This window comes from Triturus cristatus, chromosome 12 (genome assembly GCF_964204655.1).
Source record: "Triturus cristatus chromosome 12, aTriCri1.1, whole genome shotgun sequence".
In the NCBI taxonomy this organism is placed as follows: Eukaryota; Metazoa; Chordata; class Amphibia; order Caudata; family Salamandridae; genus Triturus; species Triturus cristatus.
In genome coordinates, this window is record NC_140595.1 from 95,340,021 (window position 1) to 95,364,373 (window position 24,353).

General features: G+C 44.6%; 1 protein-coding gene across 4 annotated transcripts in view; it reads right to left on the minus strand.

Annotated features, from left to right (window-relative positions):
• Positions 1–24,353, minus strand: part of ANXA9 (annexin A9) — a 288,305-nt gene that overhangs the window by 13,782 nt on the left and 250,170 nt on the right. For all 4 annotated transcript variants that reach the window (XM_085639696.1, XM_085639697.1, XM_085639698.1 and 1 more), the window contains 7 exons: positions 20,292–20,386; positions 17,682–17,795; positions 16,108–16,198; positions 12,807–12,886; positions 10,162–10,221; positions 3,190–3,280; positions 302–397 (listed from right to left, as the gene is read on the minus strand). In XM_085639696.1, coding sequence (XP_085495822.1) covers positions 302–397; positions 3,190–3,280; positions 10,162–10,221; positions 12,807–12,886; positions 16,108–16,198; positions 17,682–17,795; positions 20,292–20,386 — 627 coding nt within the window. The remainder of the gene's footprint in view (positions 1–301; positions 398–3,189; positions 3,281–10,161; positions 10,222–12,806; positions 12,887–16,107; positions 16,199–17,681; positions 17,796–20,291; positions 20,387–24,353) is intronic.

A 24,353-nucleotide genomic window follows, 5' to 3' on the forward strand; every position in this document is an offset into this window, starting at 1 on the left:
GACAGATTTAATGCTTGAGGGTGTCTGTTCTAGTTGATGCAGTTTATTTTGTTGTAGAGGTTCTTTCGCTCTTCAGCTGCGGTCGGGTCGCCATGGTTTCACGAAGGTACGTGAGGTTACTCTAGGGTTTGTGGGTGTATATTAAATGCTATCTGATGGTACAGAGTACTGTTAAAGTCTGAGAGGCTCTGTCAGAGTTTGGGCGATGTTCTATTAGGTAATGGCGTCTATGATCTTACCCATCTTGTCAGTTTTGCAATTCTTCTCACTCCTCGTTCTCCTACCGGTTCCTTCTCCTTACCTAGAGTGAGCAGCCCCTTCTGGAAGTCCCCTTTGAAGTGCTTCTGGATGCTTTCTTCCACATCGGAGGAGGTGAGTGTCTGAAACTGGTCGAAAACTGTGGAGTCAAAATGAGAGCGAGATAACGGTACATGTGATGGAGACCACAGAAGAATCAGGGCTGCCCTTAGGTTGCGAAAATAAGTAGTGCAAAAATTCAGTGATGTCAGACTGTGCTATGCTGAGAGCTTCCTCTGGCTACCAATATGCAGCTTCTCGAGTCCTCCTTAACCCTGTCCTCCAGTGTCCAGCACCTCACTCTTGCATCTCCTTTAGCGTGCAGCACCCCTCTCATGCATCAGTCAGTGGTCAGCACCTCACGCTTGCCTCAGTGAGCGTGCAGCACCTCACGCTTGCCTCAGTGAGCGTGCAGCACCTCACGCTTGCCTCAGTCAGCGTGCAGCACCTCACGCTTGCCTCAGTCAGCGTGCAGCACCTCACGCTTGCCTCAGTCAGCGTGCAGCACCTCACGCTTGCCTCTCAGTCAGCATGCAGCTCCTCACGCTTGCCTCTCAGTCAGCGTGCAGCACCTCACGCTTGCATCGGAATCAGCATGTAGCTCCTCACGCTTGCCTCTGTCAGCATGCAGCACTCAACACTCGCCTCTTCGTCAGCGCGCATCACCCTAGGATTCCTTTAACACTAGGAGGCAGCACCATTCCACCTTGCTCACTCCTAAACGTCTCCGAATAGTAGAGGTTCCCAGCATTGTGATATTGTCATAGATGGTTATGTGCAAACCACATCAAGTTTGGTGCAGCCACAAACATCAGTTGCATCACTGGTCCACTCTTGTTGTTTTTTGTTTTAAAGAGAACATAGCACACTCAATCAGAAAAAAAACAATCCACAGACAGCGTTTAAACCATAAATATTACATATTTACTGACAGTGTAACCTAGAGCAGTAGTCCATGAATACAGCAGTTAACAGTATATTGACATATTAGTCAGGTATGGAATGTTCAGCATACATGGGCAGGACGAGTTCGTGGAATATACACTCACTCACACAGCTAGATTTCTTGGAACATAAAACCATGATCAAGAGAAATTTAAAAAAAGATTTGCATGGCAGCAGGCTCAGACTGGCATGTAGGGCTAGTTCTCTAGAACAAAAAGGGGAAACCCAGGTACCTGGTTTGGACAGTAAATATATAAAAGATGGTCCCCACCGGGGAAGTGTAGCCCTTGACTCCCATGGCAATAGTATAAAAAAAAAAAAGAGCGTAAACCCCTTACAAGAGTCGGTTTTCAATAATGCGTTTAGTGCATTTATTTTTATGTATGTTCTCAGTCATGAATATATATATAGATCCATTTTTAGCGTTTATTATACATTACTTATATCATACAAAAGATAAGGTGCTCCTATAAGGTGACGGCGCAGTAAGAGTGATCGATAGTGAAAAAAGTGCATATGTGCTATGTACAAAAATATATGCATGTGGCTGATACGGATAATAAAGTGTTTGAATCCAATACTCGACAAGCGAGGATTGATGCCCACCATCAAATTCTTAAAACACAGTCCACATATGTTGATTCTTCAATGTTTCGACCCTCGGGCATAAATTATTTAAAGCAGGGTCATCATCAGGACGTAAAAAAATAAACAGTAAGCACACAAAATAGTAGCAGAAGTTTGTGGAGTCATCTAGAAATTGAAAATCTCGTGGGTGAAATAACTTCCGGAAAGATATTTATCACAACATCTAGTTGAAAAACGGGTGCAATGCTGGATGTCAAAATCTTCCGAAAATAAGCTTCTTTAAATGCATGCTGCACATTGCGCTTTAATAAGCAGCCTCCAATGAACCCAGTCAAATAATGGGTGCAATGCTGGATGCTGAAGTCTTCCGAATGTATGTTCTTATCTTTTAAAATATAAAGTACATCGCTCTTTAGTGAGCAGCTTCCATGGTCTCCTTCAGCCAGCTTGCATTAAGGAATCAGGCAGTGCCCGATGGGCTGGTCTGACAGGTTAGTGTGTGGGCTGGTCTTTTGGCTGTTTATGGGCCAGTTTTATGGTCTGCTGGGTGGGTTTCTACTGTTGATTTCCCCAGAATTAACACACATATTGCCCCCAGCCGGCTCAAATTCATGCAGTCTTCCATACCTTGTAAAACACTTATACAGCCTGTCTTTACACATTCAAAACTGACTCAATTTGGAAACGGACTACTTTTTTTAGCTTTCTATTTTAGTAATGGGGACCATTTTTATGATGGTGCCTGGGCCTATTTTCTGTTCCAGTCCGACCCTTGTGCAGTTACTGACCCTGTGCAGCGATTTAGGATGTTTAGATCTATATAGTACGGTAGATTCGAAATCGCCTTAGGGTTTAAGAAAAGCATGAAGTAACCGGTGCTGAAAGTCTGTAAACTGCTTCATTGCTTAGAAAGAGGGACGAGGTTCTACCACACAAGTCAGTTTATACTAAATAAATAAATCCCACGTTTGTAAAGTGCAACTTATCACCGCTAATGGTATCCAGGCGCTGGGGGCCGTCTGGGAGATTAAGTGAGCTATTGCCCAGAGTCACATGATGCTGAGCTGCAGAACCGGGCATTGAACTGTGAGCACCGTGCTCTGTAGTCAGTCGCTCTGGCCGCTGCGCCACACCTATCCACGTGCTGTGTTTTGCTTTGCTTATTGGCAGACATGCAGGTGACCCTAAACACTTTAGCTCCTTGCATTCTAGGCTTCGTATTCGAGTGGTTTTGTAAGACAGAAGTGCCTCTTGGTTTATGAGGGACTGAGCCTTGGAAGAAGCGGGTCTACTGTCTGATGCGACTTATCAAGTAAACGTTTACCTCAAGCTTCCTCGGAGTACCTAGAAAGGACTTACCTCTGTTCAGATGATCCTGGCTGCGCACTGATAAAATGCTGATCCATTGGCTCGCGCTTCGATTATTTTTCTTCGACACTTCACTTAAAACCTACAAGGTTACAAAACAGGAATTGTGTTATTTCATTATTGTGAAGCTTTGTTTCTTATTGATCGGGGTGTTTGGATGGCTCGAGCCACCTCATCCACTGCCAATAGGGTGGTATTCAACACTTGAAAGGTGGAGCACACAAGTGGATGCAGCAGAGACCAAGGAAAAGTGCGATACTGGAGGCGGTTAAAAGAGGAAGGAAAACCATGGCTAGCCAATGTGACCTCTATGATTTAAAGTGTGTCAAGGCACTGAGAATGTCAGAAGAAGGTTGGGAGATTTACCTACCAGACCATCAAACGTTGTATAACCAACACATACATCACGAAAGGATGAACATCTGTATTGTATCCCATTCTGAAACTAACATCTGCATTACTGTTTTCTAGTTCTGGAAATCACATCTTTATATTGGTCTCCACTTTTGGAGGTCACATCTGAAGTACTGTGCTTTTTTTTTTTTTTTTTTTACTTCAAAAACCGGGGTATGTTTCGAGTTCAACAGACCTCATCAAGAACATTAAGTCCAGTTCTATATGCTTCACCTAGAGTATGGTGTTGTAGTCGGTCTCGTCGCCACTGTTGTGCTGAGGTCATAGTCAAGGTCACCAAATGGATAAAGACTCATAGGATACAGCTCCCAGGATTGTACAATGAGTGCATCAGAACAGATCTCACAGATGTGGTCAACATCATATGTTCTCCCTATTTCATGAATGCCCCTAGTACTGCAGGATGTAGAAGTTAATGCAGGAGACCATTTAGTGTCAGCGCGGTGTAAGCACTAGAGCCAGGCGTTGTAAGTCATCCACAAGTCCAAACACATTGCACAGCAATTCATGTTTCCTTTCTGCGCTAATAGTCGCCAAATTCTGTATCTATGCATGCACACAAATAACCCTTGAAATAATACACAGATTGTTGGAACTGCAAAACCAGCAATTTGACCAGAAGTCCAGTTATTGCATTTGACTCACAAAATCCCTTAGGGTTTGCAATGTGTGTTGTGCAAATATTTGATTTAGTAAATAGAATAGCACAGCCTGGTTAAACATTTGGTACAAACCTGCTACAATTTTGCTGCCCTAACATTTTCTGCTTTAACCTTGGTTTTTGTCGGATTTGTGAGTCCCTGTATCTATATATTTGAGAAACGATGAGCAGCAGATGATGATCAGAAAAAAACTGTGGTCGCGCCCACAAACCTCAGTGGAGGTTTATTCAAGATGTATTTTAATGAATTGAGTGTGGTCGACTGTATACTGACCTCTAGTCATTGGCGTGTTCCAAATACACAAGTGTACATGCTTATATGTCATCTAAATTAATTAAAAGTTAATGAGAGTTTTATTTTGTGTGGTTCACACATTCGAACTGAATGTGTGAATATCTCACTCTCTACTTTCAGGCATCAATCCTCACCACACACAACAAACTCCAATATGATGCGTGTGCAGGCGCACACACACACTATTGCATGGGAACAACCACCCCGCAAACACAAACATAAGTACACTGACACTTCAGGTGTATTTGTGTAATGTTTATATTTTTATTAATGTGTGAATAGTGATCTTTACGGCCCTATACTATTCAGCACACCTTGGACTAAAGATTATTTTCTTTTCCATAGTCATGAGTTCTGTTTGGACCACCTTTAACCACATGCTGACTAAGTTGCTTTTAATACTGGGTGGCTGCACAGTGCACAAGTCATTTTTAGGTTGAGCATTCAAGACCTTTTGTATATATTTTAGCATGTACTTCTCTTGTGGGCTTAAAGCCACCCCCTGCTTTTCATGAGTTTGCCTCGGTGTCCTTTAAAAATCCTTGCTTGCTGGTGGTCAGTCCTGCCTCTTTGTCCCTCCTTTTTCTCTTTCCTTCCTCCCATGGAGCAGGGACCAAGTACTTTATCTTTAAGCTTTTGTTGTTTATCTGTTTGGGGGGTGGACTGTTTTTCTTGGTTTCCTACTCATGTTACTGTTTGCCCGTGTTCAGTTTCAGCGCTATAGGTGCTTGAATTTTAATGCAGCATTTGTCCCTCCCACTCTGCTGCATGCCCACCTACCCCTGCGTAGCCATTTTTTTTTTTAAACCTTTTCTTCGCAATGCTGTTCTACCTGGTTTCTGTGGAGTGCATTACGCATTACAACCCCTCCCAATCCCCCTTGTAAAGCATAGTGGTGGCTGCGCACACCGCTTTTTCTTCTCTCGCAACCCTTGATGAGTTTGAGCCATGTCCACAGCGGCAGAAAACTGACACATCAGAGGAGACAATGGGGCCAGTGTGTGCTGGGGTTGCAGGCAGAGGCACAGGGCTTTGTTTATACACTTTCTGTGAAGTGCTCCAAAAGGTGCCCTCTTCATGCAGGGCAGGCATTGCCAGGCAGCATTATTCAGTACAAAATCCCAAACTGTTCCTCTGAACACCCCTCTCCCAGCCGCAATTCACACCCTCAGAGCGATGCGGGCCTCTCGGGTTATAGTGTTGGGATTGATGGCCGAATTGGTTACAATCTTAAAAGGGTAATCACTTACTTCACGGCAATCAGGTACACACTGACTACCAATAGAACAGAAGTTAAGCAAATATATATATATATATATATATCAGGCGCGCAACACCCATTGGACTCACAGGGCTTCAGCCCCCCCCCCCCCCCCCCCCCCCTCCCTCCAGTGTGGCAGCCCAGGATGAGACAGCTTCCCGGCACACACACAGCCGCACCCGAGCACTTCACAGGTCTTTAAATGACCATTTGCATGTTAATGAGGCCTCGCTGTTGTTTCACCCCTTCTTAGAGGCCCTGCAGCTCCACTCTGCCTATGGCTGAAAAGATTCAGCCCCCCCCCGAAATTTTTTCTTAGCCCCCCCCGAAATTTGGCTCTAGTTGCGCCTCTGATATATATATATATATATATTACCTACTGGCGGTCGCCAGTAGGTAGTTATAGTTAGAACCCCTTTTCCATAGGAAATCCGCAACATTCTATTTTGAATAACTTTGGCGCCGGTCGACGAATCCTCGCGAATTTCTCAAAATAGGTGGGGCGCTACGCTCCGCTCCTACCCTGAAAGTCTCGGGGGGATTCGTCAAGCGGGGGCTGAGATAAAAGGGGGGTCCCAAAACACGTTTTTCCCATGCATTTTTCCATAGGACCTTTAGACAGGGCTACAGCCCGAACGGCTGAACAGAATTACTAGAAATTTGGCAGAGAGGTAGTCCTCAGGTCAAGGAAGTGCCTTTTGTAGGTCTGGTGTAAATCTGTTCAGTAGATTCTGAGAAAATAGCCTTTAAATCAATATATATATCTGAGCCAGCTTACGGTACGCTTACCGTAAGCTTACCGTACGCGTACGGTGGCGTGCGCGAGCGCGATTCTGATTGGCTCTTAGATCTTAGTAAACATTCGAAACAGCCGAAACCAGGAAGCGGCGGCCGCCATTTTCTCTCTCGCACTGAGAGCTAGGTTGTTAAATAAAACCAATAAACATGTAAAGGGGCTGTTTAGACAGCTCCCACACACATAGCCATGTTGAGGGAGTCCCCAAAGACCCCCCAAGGCCAAAAAAGCAATTTTTATTTTTTCGCTAATTTTGCCGATTACGCTTACCGTACGCGTACGGTAAAAAATGTAAAAAAAAAAACACTATCCACACTCTCCCCACCCCCTGTGCTTTTGGCGGCCGAAGGCCCCCAAATGTACAGGGCTAATTATAATTGTGAAAAACCACAATATTTTAAACAAAAATAATAAAAGAAAAAATTAACAACACTCTCTCCACCCCGTGTGCAAATGGTGCCCAAAGGGCACCATTTGTGCATGGCTTATAAAAATTACGAAAAATTAAAATATTACCTTTCAAAACGAAGTGCATCATATGTCCTCCATGTGCGCACGGTGCGCGAAGCGCATCGTGCGTACATGGCCCATCCTGCGTAAAGTGGGCGCGCGGTGCGCGAAGCGCACCGCGTGCTTACTGTGCGCGCACGGTGCGCGAAGCGCACCGTGCGCGCACGGAACGAACTGCGTTAAGTGGGCGCGCACGCCACGAATGGCGTAAAGTAACTTAGCATTTAAAAAAACGTACAAATTCACTGAAAAAACCATAGGTTTCACACACGTTATAGTTAGGAATTAGCATTTAAAAAACCTTGCAAATTCACTGAAAAAACCATAGGTTTCACACATGTTATAGTTAGCGGAAATTTTACTGATAAAAAACCAGTGAAATTCCCCCGTTATAGTTAGTGCAGGCAACTATAACTCACGCGACCGCAATCTTCTGCTGATGACATATGTGTCTTTATGAAAAAAAAATATTTGAAATATATGTATAGCTAAAAATGTATGGAAGAAGACATGGGCAAATAAGTGTCTAAATACAGTATTAGCATCAGCAGAGGAGTGCGGTCGCGTGAGTTATAGTTGCCTGCACTAACTATAACGGGGGAATTTCACTGGTTTTTTATCAGTAAAATTTCCGCTAACTATAACATGTGTGAAACCTATGGTTTTCTCAGTGAATATATATATATATATATGTATATACACACACACACACACATACATACACGGAGATAGAATCTGACACTCCACAGTTGCAATAAAATGGAGCCAAAATGGAGCCGATGCTTCAATTACTTGGGGAGATTAATGTCCGAGAACTGCGTGGTATATAAGGGCATTAAATGGCATATCGGGTCAGCTTTTGGTTAAGCATAACAATTATTAGAGGGCCTTGCGGGCCGGACTGCAGGCTGTTCGTCAGCGCGTACTTCCAAGGAGCTGAGCGACAGTGAATCAGTCTATCACACTTCAGAGCTGTAATTATTCGTTACTAAACAGTCATTTGTGTGTTTGCTCTAAGGCATAGGGTTAAACTCACTGTTTAGTTGTGCATATTATACTTAAAATAAAAAAGCCCAAGCCACTTAGGGAGAGGAGTTTGCCTAGAGGCTAGGGCGGTCGACCTCGAATCTGGCGAACCGGGTTCGAGTCTCTGCAATGACCTGAACATCCTGGGATTCTGGGAAAATCACTTAATCTCTCCGTGCCTAACAAAAATGAATGTGGTCTCATGTAATGCAACTGGTGCTCATCTAAAGCGCTCTGATACCCAGTACCGGATCAAGTTCGCGCTATATAAAACACATTAAAAAAAACAACTCTGTTTTGTGTGCCCATTCCTAAAAAAGCAAGAATCACGTGGGCATGGCACTTTAAATAATACCGGGGGAATGATTCACAGGGAACACGTGGCTATGGCAACAAGTCACCGCATGGGAAGCCGTTCATCGTCAGATCTGGGGATGAATCATTTGATGTCTTGGTTGCATTACAGATGATTGACAGCATGAGGGTCAAGTGGGTGAGCTCTGCAGTGGTCGCTTTTTGGAAACAAGAGAAGGCTGTAGAGATTGGCATTCGTTTTAACATACTGTTGTGTGTACTGCATGACATTTCAGTGATTTAGCTCTCACTACGGTGATGAGGTGTCTAGGGTGGCCACCTTTCCAAGAGAAAATGCCGGTCCTCAGTTGTTGCGTTAGAAGCCTACAAAGACCTGGGCGCGATGTACAGCCTGACGTTCAAGGACAGCTTATGTATTGATTTGTAACATGACTTATCGGTCTTTGTTTACTTTAGATGTTAGTCAGGGATAGTCAATGCAGATATAGAACACATTTCCAAGTATGTTCTGCGGTTTGGAGTAGTCTAAATATAAAATAAAAAAAATACGCACACAGACTAGTGAATGAAAAGACTGAGGCCATCGTGTATTCTGTGCACGCTGCATTATTGATATAGTGAATGTCACCAGACGTAAGTACTTTTACATATGCGCAAATAAGTAATTCCAGAGCTGTATGCTGCATGCATGGATCCGTAGTTTAAAGCCAGACCTCTTGGCATTGCCAATGCTTATTTTGTGGGAAAGGAAGCACTAACCAAAACGTTCTTACAGCCACGCCTACTCTGTCCAACGAGTGGATTAATGCAGTGCTTTGATCACAGGTTGATCCTAGCCAAGTAAAACACATTAAACAAAGAATTCCATTAGCAAAAGCAATTACTTGGTCCAAGGGCAATCCAAGCACAAAGGGCTCATTAAACATTGGCCATGGAGGGAGGGACACACCCAACTGTAGCTCACCAGAAGTACCATTATGCAACACCATGAAAGTGGAACGTTGCACAAATAACATAAGGAGAAATGTTAAAATGACCAGTAAATTAAAGATTAAAAATGCTGTAACAAGTGTTTTGCCCAAATAAAAGGGGATAGAGAGCTCTCGTCTAGTCCTTGACATTTAGTGCCACTAAAATGTTTCAGCAAGAGCCTGTGCGATATTCCTGGTCTTTAGTGATGTTGTAACATATTGCCCTACCGAGGTACGCCTTTAGCACTAAGACACTTTGGTATTTGTGCGCTTTATAAAAGTTGTGCTTACAGACAGTGTTATTCTTCCAATTATTCACCCCTCTAGTCTCCCCCTCTCAAACATTAAAGTCTTGCGCTTGGGTACCAGAGAAGGGGTGGGGAATGAGGGGTGACGCTACAATGCATTGACCATGTTGGCAGCTAGAGATGCAGCAGCGGTAACACTTAAAGATGGCCGCTCAATGCAACATGGCTCCAGGCATGCAAGTGAATTTGGAGGCAAAACAACATCCCACGTAGAAACTAAATTTCTACGCAAAACAAATAACTATCATGTTCCTACCATATTCAGATGACTTTAGCAAGGTTAACTGAATGTATTCTTTCTCTCGAAACTGTCACCAGGCATGCAATCGTCATGCGTTTGTTCTTGGGCTCTGCGTTGAAAGGCGCCCAGGTTGTACCTTGAGATCATTGTCACACTTATACTCACTTGTGCGTCCTGGTTAATCTGCACATAATCGATAACTCCAGAATTCTTTTCACGGGTCCCCTGAAAGTAAAAGCAGACAGGGGGCACATAGGTGTGAAGTAATTGAAAGCATGAGTAAAGTCAGAGGCATAGAACATACTACACCCAGAACCCTTCTAAACTTCCTCCTTCTCAAAGAGATCCCAGGAACCAAAGAAAGTCGGAGCACTTTGCGACCTCATCTTGCGTTTGAAGCACAATGCAAAACAGAATCCGATCTCTTACCATAGTCATGCCTTGGGGTTCGACTCTACTCTGTCGAGACCTCTGCCAGTCTCACGCTGAGCTGAGACATCCACACTGTATTGATGCCTGTGGAGCCTCGGACCGAGACTCCTAACCATAAACGATGTCTGGACCTTGGTTGCTTGGCCAAAGCGTTAGCAGGATAAGCAGAAGAGACTTGAACAAGCTGCATTTCTGTAACTGGCCTAACTCGGGCATAAATGGACTGTCTTCATTGGTATATGTTCCGTTACATCCAAGGCACTCAGTCTGTGTTTCCGCAGATGCAACAAGTACACTTTTTACCGTGTCAGCAGATTCTTGAACTATTGCTAACTCTAGATTGTCCAAAAATGTCAGACCCAGCTTAAACCTTCAGGATATTTGACCATATAAATTTACATGATTAATCCAAAAAGAGCGCACTTATGTAATCAGTGGATATCCTGAAAACAATCCTGGATTTGATCTTCTTGAACTTACTGGGGATACCTCTGTCCTACCTAGATCTGTTCTGTCTTTTCCATTTATTTATAAAGTTTTATATAGTGCTCACAAGATCCCGAAGGATATCAGAGCGCTTTACAAAAGGATGGAAGGAAAGTAATAAATGCAGTAACAACATCAGGTACGAGTAGAAACAAGAAAATGCGAAGTGGGTCGCACAACGCTCGTCATACTAGCAAATAGCCCCATAGTCGACGGACTCAGGTTACGCACCTGCGTTGCTACGAGAGGTACTAGACCTGATAATGATTTTAGCAGCTTACATTGCAACCCTACACTCTTTCCTACTCCCTGCTGACGAGAGGCAACTACCTCGAAACACGTGTCCAGGGATGGCTAACGCTATTCACACTTGCACTCACGACACGAGCATAGGTGTATCCGCCGACGCTGACTACAGGGACCACAGTTCTTTGGGGTAACAAGCAGGTAGGTCAGCAGTGTGCAACCATTTTGATGTAACGAGTAGAAACAAGAATAATCGCACAATTGCACTATGAATGGGTCAAAGGAGAGTAATAAAATAAACAGGTCAATATCGGACTACAGGGGGGAAATATTATGTGGTAAAGAAGAGCAATATCAAATGATGGTCAAGTGGTTGTAGGGGCAATGGCTTTGAGCAGGTGAGCCTAACTACATTAGGAATCTTTTGACTTCCAGTTTGAAGTCAGCCATTGAGGAGATTCTGCGTACTTCCGGTGGCAGAGAGTTCCAAATCTTTGGAGCGGCACCGGAGAAGGCTTGTGGCAAGTTCTCTTTTTGTGAAAGATTTGTGGTTTCAGGAGGAAAGTGTAAGTGCTTCTTGTGGCTCTACCACCACAGGATAATTCAAGCTTTTGCGATAGATACCTGGGGGGGTTTGAAGTGAAGGGCTTTGTGCGCCAGAACCGCAATCTTTAACTGGATTCGAGCTTCAAAGGGCAACCATGTGAGAGATTTTAGGACTGGGGATATATGCACATTTAGTTTGGTACCTGTAACCAGTCTAGCCGCAGCGTTCAGTGATGCCCTTAGAGGAGGTAGGGTGTGTTTGAGGAGGCCACAGAGCGTAGCGCTGCCATAGTCTAATCTCGGTAAGACAAGTGCTTGGGCCACATGCTGGAAATCAAGTTGCGGAAGGAATGGTTTGATATTTCTAAGTGTCCTCATCAAGTGATTTGTTCCCTTACACACATTGCTGATATGATCCTTCATGTTCAGGTGCTTTTCCAGGGTGATTCCGAGAGATTTGGCTGAGTCTATAATGTGGGGGTGCAGTTGAAAGCCGTGGGGTGATTCAACCAAAGGTTTGGCTTAGGGCTGTGGGTCGGAGGCGAGATGAGAAGGAATTCAGTTTTGGAGGTGTTGAGCAGGTTCTCAGTTAACCAATTTTGAGTAGATGTTATGGTAGTATTGGGTGAGATTATGTTATCCGGGGCGGAGATTTTTAAATAAAGTTGCATATCGTCCGCATACATATGGAAGACAATGTTCGTGGAATTTAATGAGTTCGCTAATGGTTCCAGGAAAAGGTTGAAGAGTATGCGAGATAGGGCGGACCCTTGGTGTACCCCCATGAGAACAGGGGAGGGTTGTGAGAGAGAGTGGTTTGCCTTGACTCTTTGTGATCTGTGGTGAAGGAAGGACGAGAAACATTGTAACTCCCGACCAGAGACGAGTGGACTGTGCCAATGGTTAACTTTAGTACATCATAATGCTTACTACATCCATACCTTCTTCATATCCCTGCATTGCTCTAGCTACACCTTTATCCTGCAGAGGGGGCCACAACCCCACCCTGATTGCATGTTAATTATCTGAAGAACAAACTGGAAAGTCTCTATACATGATCACAAACCTGATCGCCAGCCGACGCCGCACCATCCACTTACTTTAAGTAAGGCGAGCAGGAGATCCTTGTATTCACCACTCGTTTCCTGTCCTACGTCATTCTCCAAAGTTGATTTGAAATCTATAAACAAACATATTAGGACTGTCAAGCTTTGGCTTTACTTAAATGTAATAAAATATAAGGCAATAAAGGAACCACTCCGCTTGCAGAAACCAAACTACAGGCGATGTCCATGGGACCTTAAATGTCCACTCCTAAATAGCTACTACAACATGCGCACAACTGTTCTACGTTTCCCTCTTTGACTAGTTACTTCAAGATGGACACATGACTCTTTCAGTCTCCTATTGTGTCCCCATTGCTGTCCTCAGTGCGTCCTTGTGTTATATTTGTGTGACTCTATAACCACCTAATGCTGTATTGTTCAAATATGACGCATAAGAATCCCCTCATGTACCTCTTGTAAACATTATCACATAACATGTAAAGCGCTCTGAGACCTTCGGGTCTTGCTGGCACTATATAAAACAACAAAATAATAATAAATATGATTAAACTGCTTAAATAGAAGATCCTAAATATAGAAATGGACTTGGGGTTCATAGAATCCGGTTTGTGACTCCTCTCAACAACAGAACATCCAGGTTTTTAATAATTGGATAATTTTCCTAACTGGATGACTGTTCGTTCAAATGAGTTCTAACATCAGAGCTAGATGTTCCACATCTGGACCGGATCTGGCATGTGCCTTCCATGTCAGACCTATGATAGGTTTGAAAACAATTATGTTATGAATTTGTCAGTGCTGTGACATAACCTGGATTCTGAATCCTTGTTTCATTTGTAAAAGAAAATAAGTGCCGGGGCCTCATCAGGAGGCCACTGCAGCTTGCACCACCCGTTGTCATTGCGGCGCTGCCGATGACAATACCAACACAACTACTAACCATCACACTGTTACAAGTGAGACAATTCAGACTATTCCAGGCCATCAAATCTATAAGAATGGCTTGGGTGGCAGGCATTTGTCATTTTTGATGTATATTAAATTATTAAACAACTGTTGTGCTCGTCTCTAAATTAGATAGACATCGCCACCGTGTGGCAGATGGTCATAAGTACCAGTGTTAATAATTAAGTGCCGGTGCTGAGCACTGGAAACCACTGGCTCAAATTAAGCACTGAAGCGAGTGTATGACTTCAGATTAGGTTATAACCTACATTATAACTTCCAGGTCAGATCTAAAGTATCATATCTCTACTGACTGACTCCTCGGTCTGTTCAGTTGTAGTAATACAAAGTTGATAGGCTTTATAGATTTCTGGCCAGAACTGCTGAATAGCTTCCAGGGGCCATATTATAAAAGTGCACAGGAGCGCAACTGGTGTTTGCGCCCACTTTGCTCGTCCCTGGGGCACTTTGGTATTACAGAAGGGGCCTCAGATTCTTGTGCATCCTCTTCCGTACTACTGAATGGGGCCCTGACGCATGCAACTGAGTGAATCCCTTTGCCTCTGTGCCCGTGCCGTATTACAGACGAGGGCGCAGAGCCAAAGAAGCTCTCAGGAGGCAGACTGACAGTGCGCCACCTAAAAGGTGGTGCATTGCCAGTGCGCCCCCTGATTATAGCCCACTGGCGAGGGAAAGGAGATTCCATGGACCCCTCAGACATCCCCTTCAACAGTGCAGGTGCAGTCACAGACTTCACCCGCCTGCAAAGGGATCTCTAATCTCCTTCAAAAGTGAGGGCAGGTACCGCCTGCACTGTGAAGACACGGAGCAGCTTTAAAGCAGCCACTCTGTTTGTCACATGAATGCGCTGCCTCCAGGGCAGCGAGTTCGCGGCTGCCCTAGGGGCAGCACATTCACCATAATGCGGAACATTTTCCTGGATTGTGATGGGCGCACCTTTTAAAAGATGCGCCCAGCGCAATCCAGGAGACTGCGCTGCATCCATCATATGGCCCCTGGTTAGATCTGAGGTATGCCTTTGGGCTCATCACAATTGCTGTATAACTCCCAAGTCCGATGTAACGTCTGACTTCAGGTCACATCTACTCTACGACTTTCAGGTCATCAGTAATGCGGTCAGCCTTCCAAATCACACCTCCTGTATGACTCTGATAACTTATGAGCTGTGTAAAAAAACAATTTTACCGAATGAAAATATTAAATTAATGGCTGCTTCGGTAGTTGCTCTTGGCTGCGTCCTAATTCACCACATTTTGCACACAGTGATCCTACAGTCATGGGCTACCCATATTCAAATTAGTCTTGGAGGGAGCTGAAGAAAGACCAAATGACTTATGTGGCCCAGAGTAGTTTCTGGCTCTTGATATTAATAGAAGCCTTTCATTCACCACGGTTTTGTTTTTTCCAACTGAGATGCTTAAGTAGGAAGTTACACCGAGGTCTGAGTTGTGAAGGTCCTGGAGCTGCTCTTTACTGACCACGACCAACAGGGTGACAACTGGTCTTCGGTTTCTTATGTCCTTTTCAAATGAAAAATATCCTAGCTTTTTGGATTGGACTGCGTTTTGGGAGGTGCTGCGCTTGATTTACATGTGTTTGGTCCCTATCAATCATAGCATTCACAAGATAAAAAAATAATGGAATAGAATGTGGCCCACACACAGCTGTTCCTTCTGTTACCATTGGCTGCAAGACCACTTGTTATCGGTTTACGTAAAAGTCAGCCCACGTTTAATAGAGGTGTAGTGCTGCGGTCACGGACATTTACAATGGTTAGTGGATACTATCTTTTGGGTCGTGTCATGCAAGTGCCCGCACAAAACTTTAGTAGATTTAGGACATAGTACTTAAATGCTGCAACAATGTTTACACTTTGGCCTAGAAAAAGCTAGTACATTCTGTTATCCTTTTTTCAAAAATCCTAATAACCAGTGAATAAAGAGATGTTCTTGTAAGATATGATAGAACTCACTGGGCATCGTGTTTGTAGTAGTTATTTCCTGCCACTGTCATGTAGTTACCTAGGCCTATATCGGGGTACATTGGGGTTCATAACACCACCTCTTAGAAAAAGTCTTGATTGTTTGGCTTTGTTGCCAATGGAGAGTTAGTGCCAGGCGTGGATCGCTTGGATCTCCAGTTGGAAGCCCTGGAACTTCAGTAGTAAGCCAGAGTATCCCCACAAATACTGTCTAGTACCCACGGGTTGTCGCTCATGTACCATCCTACAGGCGGACATGTCCTCCCATAGATGTTTCTTCTCATTAGCTACTTGGTCATCTAGCGCTGCTTGATCATGAAGACACTTTGAGGTGAAAAACTCAAACAATATCTGGAACAAATTTGCAAACCTGATCCCGCATCATACCTTCCTTATAAACAGTTCGGATTTCCTGGAGCTGCTGGTTGGTTCGTGTGGCAAGAATCTCAGAGATGGTGGCTTCGTCGGTCCCCAGGCCCTACACAGACAATGAGACATGGTGGTTGGATGGTTTAGCACTGAGCTGGGCAGCCTGCTCCTAGCAGGTGGTAAAATAATAATATTTTTATACATCATCATTTAGTGCACTTCTGTGATTTCTAGGCAGTGTGGTCAGCTGTAATCAATTTTATATTTTTTTTAATTTCAATCTTTTTTGTTTAAGGTAATTAAAACCATAACAATATACCAATACAACTAGGTGAGTTGTGCAAAATTAATATACATATTAAAGAAAACTATTTAAGTTCCCAATAATACAGAAGTTTAAAAATGGTACAGGGTCCGTTTGGTGCAGCATTGACTTAAAGTGCTATTGTGCTTTCCCCATCAGTCTGTTTCCTACAAATTTTTCGCATTGACGTAAGAATTTTACCAGGCTACAATTAAGCTGTGGGTCATTTTATGGTACTTGATTCTCCAGCATCTGAGGTATGAGCTGGCTGCTGCACTTTGATCCTATTTCAGACTTGCTGGAGAGTGCCTAATTTCCCAAACCATCTAACCAGGTTTGGCAGACCTACATTGAGCCGGATTTTCGGTCCCCAATTTAAAGCTCGTCTTATACTTCAACACCAATCTGTAGTGTTCATATTGTAAGGGATTTTAGTGCTTTGTTTAAAGGATCAAAAATTGGACTTTAAATGGAAGAGTAATTTTAGCATTGTGGTTAGATTTTTTTTTAAAACTTAAATTCATATAGTTTTAGTTCTTAGTATTACTTTAACTTGGGGTTAGAGCAAGGCTGGGTGTAAGAATTACAATTAGAATAATGGAATTTTTTTCTAGAAAATATTCAGGGCTAGAATTAATGCAATATGAATTATTTCAATATGATATAAAATTCCGCCTGACCTCCATAAAAGGGACCCTCTTAAGTGTATGCTAAAACGAGTCCGGAAATGACGTGCCCTTTAAGAGGGGTGCATGCGTGTGTCCTTCTGCTACCCATGCCACTCCACCCTTGCCTGGCGTTGGGGTGTATATACGGGATGTCAATGAAAAAGGGTCTTGATGAAACATGTTTTTTTTAGTTTTTTTTTAAAACCGGGAAATATTTACTGAACATGTACTCTCTCTTGCGATCAGTGATGCTGAATTCTGATAGGATACCAATCAATGATGCTGAATTCTGATAGGTTACCAAATCAATGATGCTGTATTGTGATAGGATACCAATGAAGGCCAATCAGTTAGACAGATTTGCTTCCATTCGCTACCTGGCCACTCCAAAGTGCAGCCTGGAATGGCCTTTAAATGGCCACACGTGCTACTCGTAGTGTGCACACATCCTCGTTTGTCATCACACTGGGCAAGCTTCCAGACATGGCATTAGTACAAAGCATACACCTTTGCTCTAAACTGCCCAAGCACTGAATAGGTGCCCACTGAAACTACAAAACACACAGCTGTTCCTTTCAGGGCACAGGATGAGGGCCAACATCATAGTGCAGGGTTCTTACCTTCATGGCACCTTTCAGCTCGAGGGCATCGTACTGGGCAGGACACCTCAGGAGGCCCACGATGAGGTCCTTCAGGTGGCCAGACAGTGCCACGGTCATAGTTTGGACCAGGTCCTGTGGATACAGAACATTCATCATGTGTGAATTCTACAGGTTTCCATCCAGCGCGATGAGTTCGGTATGTATGGCGGTGCCTGCCATTGCATCAGAGGAATATGCTCTTAGAAAGAGGACTAGCGCCTCACGTAAAGAATGTACAGGAGTGTCCAGAATTCTTCCATGTAATATACAGGAGCAGCCAATGTCCTGGCCATGGAATATATAGGAGTGTCCTATATCCTATACAGGAGCGGCCAATGTCCTGGCCATGGAATATACAGGAGTGTCCTATATTCTATACAGGAGTGGCCAATGTCCTGGATATGAACTATATAGGAGTGTCCTGTTTCCTGACAGAAAATACAACAGCGCCCAAAATACTGCCTACAAAAGGTACCGAAGTGTCTTGTATCCTTCTCACAGAATGTACAGGTGCACCCAATGTAACAACCATGAAATATAGACGTGTGTCCTGTAACCTTAAGAGAATATACAGGTGTGCTTGTTATACTGCCCATAGACTATACAGGTGTGTCTGGTATACTGCTTATGGAGTATAAGTGTGCCCACCATAGTACAATTGATACTATATATAGGGCCCATGGACTATAAATGTGTTTCTGAGGAATGTAGAGTATTGCACCCACTGCCTTGGGATTGCATTGCTGGGATTCATGAAATATTTAATGGTTTTGTGCTTGTAAGTACGGCCGGTGTCCTGCCCACTATGCATAAAGAAGCGCCCGTTGTTATACCCACTGAAAGAGTTATTGAGGCGTCATGTTGCTCACAAGTAGCAGTTTCCCTATCCTACTGTCCTCTTCCCAGGTAGGAGCAATAGGTGTGGACAGGACACTGTCCAAAGACATTCTGTGTACCTTGTCCTCCCTTCCTACTCTGGCTCCACTATCAAACTCAACCATATCTGTACCCCACCACCCATACTCCCCTTCTCTGTACCACGCACGCAACCTGGGAGTCATCCTCGACTCAAAACTCACCATGACCAAACAAGTCAACGCTGTCTCTTCCACCTGCTTCAACACCCTCCACATGCTCAGCAAGATCTACAGATGGATCCTGACAAACACAAGGAAAACAGTCACGCAGGCCCTAGTCAGCAGCAGACTCGACTACGGGAACGCCCTCTACGCCGGAGCCTCGTCCAAGCTCATCAACAGACTGCAAAGAATACAGAACGCCTCTGCACGCCTGATCCTCGACATCCTGCGCAGCAACCACATCACCCCTCACCTGAGGAACCTGCACTGGCTCCCCGTCGACAGGAGAATCTCCTTCAAGCTCCTGCACCATGCACACAAGGCACTCCACAAGACCGGCCCAGCCTATCCCAACAGTCAACTCTCCTTCTACGTACCCAACAGGAAACTCCGCTCTGCTGACCACGCCCTGGCCACGGTCCCGCGCATCCGTAGAACCACTCCCGGAGGCAGGTCCTTCTCCCACCGTGCCGCCAAGACCTGGAACACCCTCCCCCTCTACCTACGACAAACCAAAGACCTGCTGACCTTCAGGAGACAACTCAAGACCTGGCTCTTCGACCAATAGCAGCAGCACCCCCCCCCCCCCCCCAGCGCCTTGAAACCCTTACGGGTAAGTAGTGCACTTTACAAATTATATGATTGATTGATTGATTACTACCCCACCTGGTCTCAGCCTCATCTGCTCACTGTACTTCAACCCTTACATACTTCTGTTGGACCTCACCACCACTCCCTTTCTCAGTACTTCATCTACTACCAACAAACTTCTCTCCTTTCCAAAATTATCTGTAGCTCATCATCCCTTCTTGTCCTCTCACCCCCCCCCCTACTTCTAGGCTCACTGATCTCTGTACCTTCCCTCCCACGTCGGACCTTCTCCGGTCCCCATTTTGCATGGCACACGTTCTCTGTAACTCATCTCACCTCCTGATCCTCTTCATGTCTCTTATCCCTGTTCTGACATTTTCTGCACCTCGTCTCACGCCCTGACACTGCCCGCACCCTTCTTCCTCTTCCCACATTCTCAGTAGCTCATTTTGCTCCGCAATTCAATCTGCACTCTATCTCCCTGTCTCAACATTCTCTGTACCTCATCTCTGCACCGGACATTCCACACCCATCTACCTGATCCAACAATCTCTGACCTAAATTGCTCTCCTGATCATCTTCTCGATGTTCCAATGTTTTCTGTACCTCGTCTCACCCCAGACCCTCCCTGCATTCCCATCGCCCTGTCCCAATATTCTTGTGCCTTATTTCACCCCGACCCTCTCCGTGCCTTATTCTCTGTCCCAACAATCTCTGTACCTCATCCCTCCACATACCAGCTCCCTGATCCAACAATCTCTGTACCTCACCTCCACTTCTGAGCCTCTCTGCGTCTCATCCCCAGTTCCAATGTTATATGTATTTTCTTTTCATCTCTCCATGGTCTCCCTCCCTCCCTCAACTCCCTCCATCCATCCCTCAACTCCCTCCATCCATCCATCCATCCATCCATCTTTACCTCATTGACCAGGGTCTTGAACAGGGTGACAATCTGTTGCCTCTGGGAGTTGTTCCGCCCGGTGACGATGTCTACGATGATGTCCTTTTGTACAGCTTGGGAGAAACAGAGTTGGGTGTCACTATGTAGAATAACATGCTAATACTGGTGAGGATTTCTACAGTGTTCCAATTCCCGTGCATCCAGGTGATATAATAGTGGGCAGCAGCTGAAGGAAGACAACAGACTTTCTGGAGTTTTTACGATGCTCATTCTAGAGAAACTAAGCTCTGGAATTCTAATATCACCACGTGTACATCCAGCCCCTATAGACTTTTACTTCCAATTTATTTTTACAGCTAGGCCCAGAGACATATTTCGATTATTATATATTACCTACTGGGTGTATTAAGCTTTATTGTTCAATTACTTAAAATCGTTACAATATACTGTCATTATTAAAAAGAACAGAGTTAAAATCCTACGCATGTTATGACAAACTGGTAGGACATAAAGCCTTAAAATTAATATCAAAACTGATTGTAAAGTACAACTGCATTTGACTTAGAGGAGCATTTTGTCAAGGTCTCTCTTGCTTGCTAGCCAACTGGTTTCTTTTGGTAACTCTATATTCTGCATCAAAGTGGCTCGGATTAATTCTATAAATTTCCCCAGCCGCGCGACTGTATGAGCTGTTTTAGCAGAGAAACACAAGTCAGAGTCTCCTCTGCATAGTACAAGACCATGGGCTCTGCAGATAGGATGAACTAGTCGGTGCCTCTCGCTGGCTAACTTAGGGCAACAGCACAGCAGATGGAGCCAGGATTCACGATGGTAATTACAAAGTCAACATGTGACTAAATTGTCCTGCCGGACCCAGGCTTGGTTAAAGTCCACAATGGGCAATGCAAGAAGTCTCATGTAGGGGATTTTTTTCCGGGCCGGGACTGTCAATGCTTGCTCGAAATAAGGCTGTGGTTTACCCACTATGTATCCAGTGCTGAGAGATTGGATCGATGGTGTAAGCTGTCCAGATCTCTTTCATAGGATTGCCAGTAGACAGTTATAGTTAGGACCATGTTTCCATAGGAAAAGCGTTTTTGTTGACTTGCCTATATCTTTGGTGCCGGTTGACGAATCTTCCCAATTTTTTTTTAAAAAAGTACCCCAGTGATTCTTGTTGCACATGGAAATTTTCAGGGTGATCCGTCAAGCGAGGCAGAGAAAAAGGGGAGAGGGAGTGAATTCCCATAGAGATTTTAGTCATGACTGCAGCCCAAACCGTGGGATGGAAGCACACAAAATTTGGCAGAAAGGTAGCTCTTAGTCCAGAAAGAACCATTTTTGTTATTTGGTGGTAATCCGTTAAGTAGATTTTGAGAAATTAAAAAACAAATTTGTATATATAGAGAGACAGATCCTCCAAGGATTCGACAGTCTCTGTGTTGAAATGTGATTGGCTGCCAACACTTCAACCAGGAAGTGTTGGCAGCCATCTTGGGACTCCAAACCTTAAGGGGAAAAAAAAGGAATACCCTGACCCCCTAGGTCTCTTGGTGAGGGGGGGGGGGGGGGGCACAGGCACCCTGACAGGGGGCAAAAAAGCATGTTTTTGTTGGCTGGAGTTGCAGTGGATCTGTGACTCCTGCCGAAAAAGAAAACAAAAAGTGTGGGCTCTTGCGCTTCTTTAATATTTGGACCCTGGGTGGACCAGGTCCCGGAGGCATGCAGGTCTAATAAAAGGAGGGGGTGCACTGGGCCCCCCTCCTGAGGCTCTATTAAGCCCCAGGGACAACCACCTCCCTGGGGCTTTTTTAAATATAATAGAGGGGGCTGCGCGGAACCCCCTCCTGGGCTCTTTTGATCACCTGGGACCACCACCTCCCCGGGGCTAAATTATAAACAATGGGGAAAGGGGTGTACACGTGGACACTCAAGGCCCCGGGGACCACCACCTCATCGGGGCCTCAAAGGTAATTAAAACTAGGAAGGGGGCTGCACGGCCCCCCTCCCATGCCATATACGGCCCAGGGGACCACCACCTCCTTGGGGCAAGCCCGTGCTCCCGGAAGGAAGGGGGCCATGCGGCCCACCTCCTGGAGCCAATAATGGCCATGGGGACCGCCACCCCCTAGGGTGCTCTCCTGCTGTCCTGTGGTGCCCACCCCCGGTACATATCAATTTGCTGTGACTTGGCAGGAGCTTTGGCAGCTCCCACCAAGACAGAGCAAACACTCCGCTTCCAGCAAGCGAGAGCTGATAAAATGCTATCAAGCGGGCAGGGAAACGGACAAAAGGATTGCTCTTGCACGGATGGAGCAGCCTTTCAGCGGCTCCCTCCGTGCAGCAGCAATGGCGGCTTCTACAGGAGGAGGGTGTCGGCAGGGACAATGGGTGCCTTGAGGCTCCCCCCGCCGTCTACGTGGAAAAGAGCAGAAAGAGGCAAAATAAAGTTGAGACACGAGCAGAAAGAGGCAGAATAAAGGTCAGCAGCGAGCAGAGTGAGGAAGAATAAAGATTATAACAAGTAGCAAGATAAAGGTGAAAAAAGTAGAAAGAGGCAGAATTATGAGCAGAAATAGGCAGAAGAAAGGTCAGAAACTAGCAGAAAGAGGCAGAATGAACAGCAACTAGCAGAAAGAGGCAAAATAAAGGTGAGAAACAAGCAGAAAGAAGGCAGAATAAATGTCAGAAATGAGCTGAAAGAGGCAAAACAAAGGTCTGAAATGAGCAAGAGCCAGAATAAAGGTGAGAAACTAGCAGAAAGAGTCAGAATAAAGGTCAGCAACGAGCATAAAGAGTCAAAATAGAGGTCAAAAACAAGCAAAAAGAGCCAGAATAGTCAGAAACAAGCAGAGACAAAATAAAGGTCAATAACAGGCAGAAAGAATCAGTATAAATGTCAGAAACTAGCAGAAAGAGGCAGAATAAATGTCAGAAACTAGCAGAAAGAGGCAGAATAAAGGTAAGCAACTAGCAGAAAGAGGTAAAATTGAGGTTAGAACTGAGCAGAAAGAGGTAGAAAAAAGGTCAGCAACTTGCAGAAAGAGGCAAGATATAGGTGAGGAAAAAAGCAGAAAGAGGCAGAATAAAGGTCAGCAATGAGCAGAGAGAGGCAAAATAAAGGTGAGAAATGAGCAGAAACAGACAGAAAAAGCTCTGCAGCGTGCAACAAGAGCAAGATAAAGGTCAGAAACAAGCAGAAAGAGGCAAAATGAAGGTCAGGAATTAGCAGAAAGAGGTAGAATAAAAGGTCAGAAAAGAACAGAAAGTGGCAGAATAAAGGGGAGCAATGAGCAGAAAGAGGCAAAATAAAGGTGAAAAAGGAGCAGAAACAGGCAAAAAAAAAACGGTCCGCAATGAGCAGAAGGAGGCAAAATAAAGGTCAGCAATGAACAAAAAGAAGCAAAACAGTGATCAGAAACAAGCATTAAAAGGCTAAATAAAAGTCAAAAATGAGCATAAGGAGGCAAAATAGAGGTCAGAACGAGCAGCAAGAGGTAGAATAAATGTCGGGAATAAACAGGAAGAGGCAGAAAAAAAGGTCAGCAATGTGCAGCAAGCGCAAGATAAAGGTGAGAAACAAGCAGAAAGAGGCAGAGTGAAGGTCAGAAATTAGCAGAAAGAGGCAGAATAAAGGTCAGCAACGAGTAGAAAGGCAAAATAAAAGTGTGAAACTAGCAGAAAGAGGCAAAATAAAGGTGAGAAACTAGCAGAAAGAGGCAAGATAAAGGTAAGAAATGAGCCGAAAGAGGCAGAATTAAGGTCAGCAACGTGTAGAAAGAGCATAAAAAAAGGTGAGAAAATAGCAGAAAACGGCAGAATAAAGATCAGAAGAGAGCAGAAAGAGGCAGATTAAAGCACAGCAATGAGCAGCAAGAGGTAGAATAAAGGTAAGAAAGAGGCAGAATAAAGGTCACCAACGAACAAAAAGAGGCAAAATAGAGCTCAGCAACGAGTAGAAAGAGGCAAAATAAAGGTCAGAAGTGAGCTTAAAATGAGCAGAGAACGAGCAGATGAGCGCAAAACAGAGCACTCAGACCCACACCCACACACAGACCTACTCAAGCACTCTCACACTGA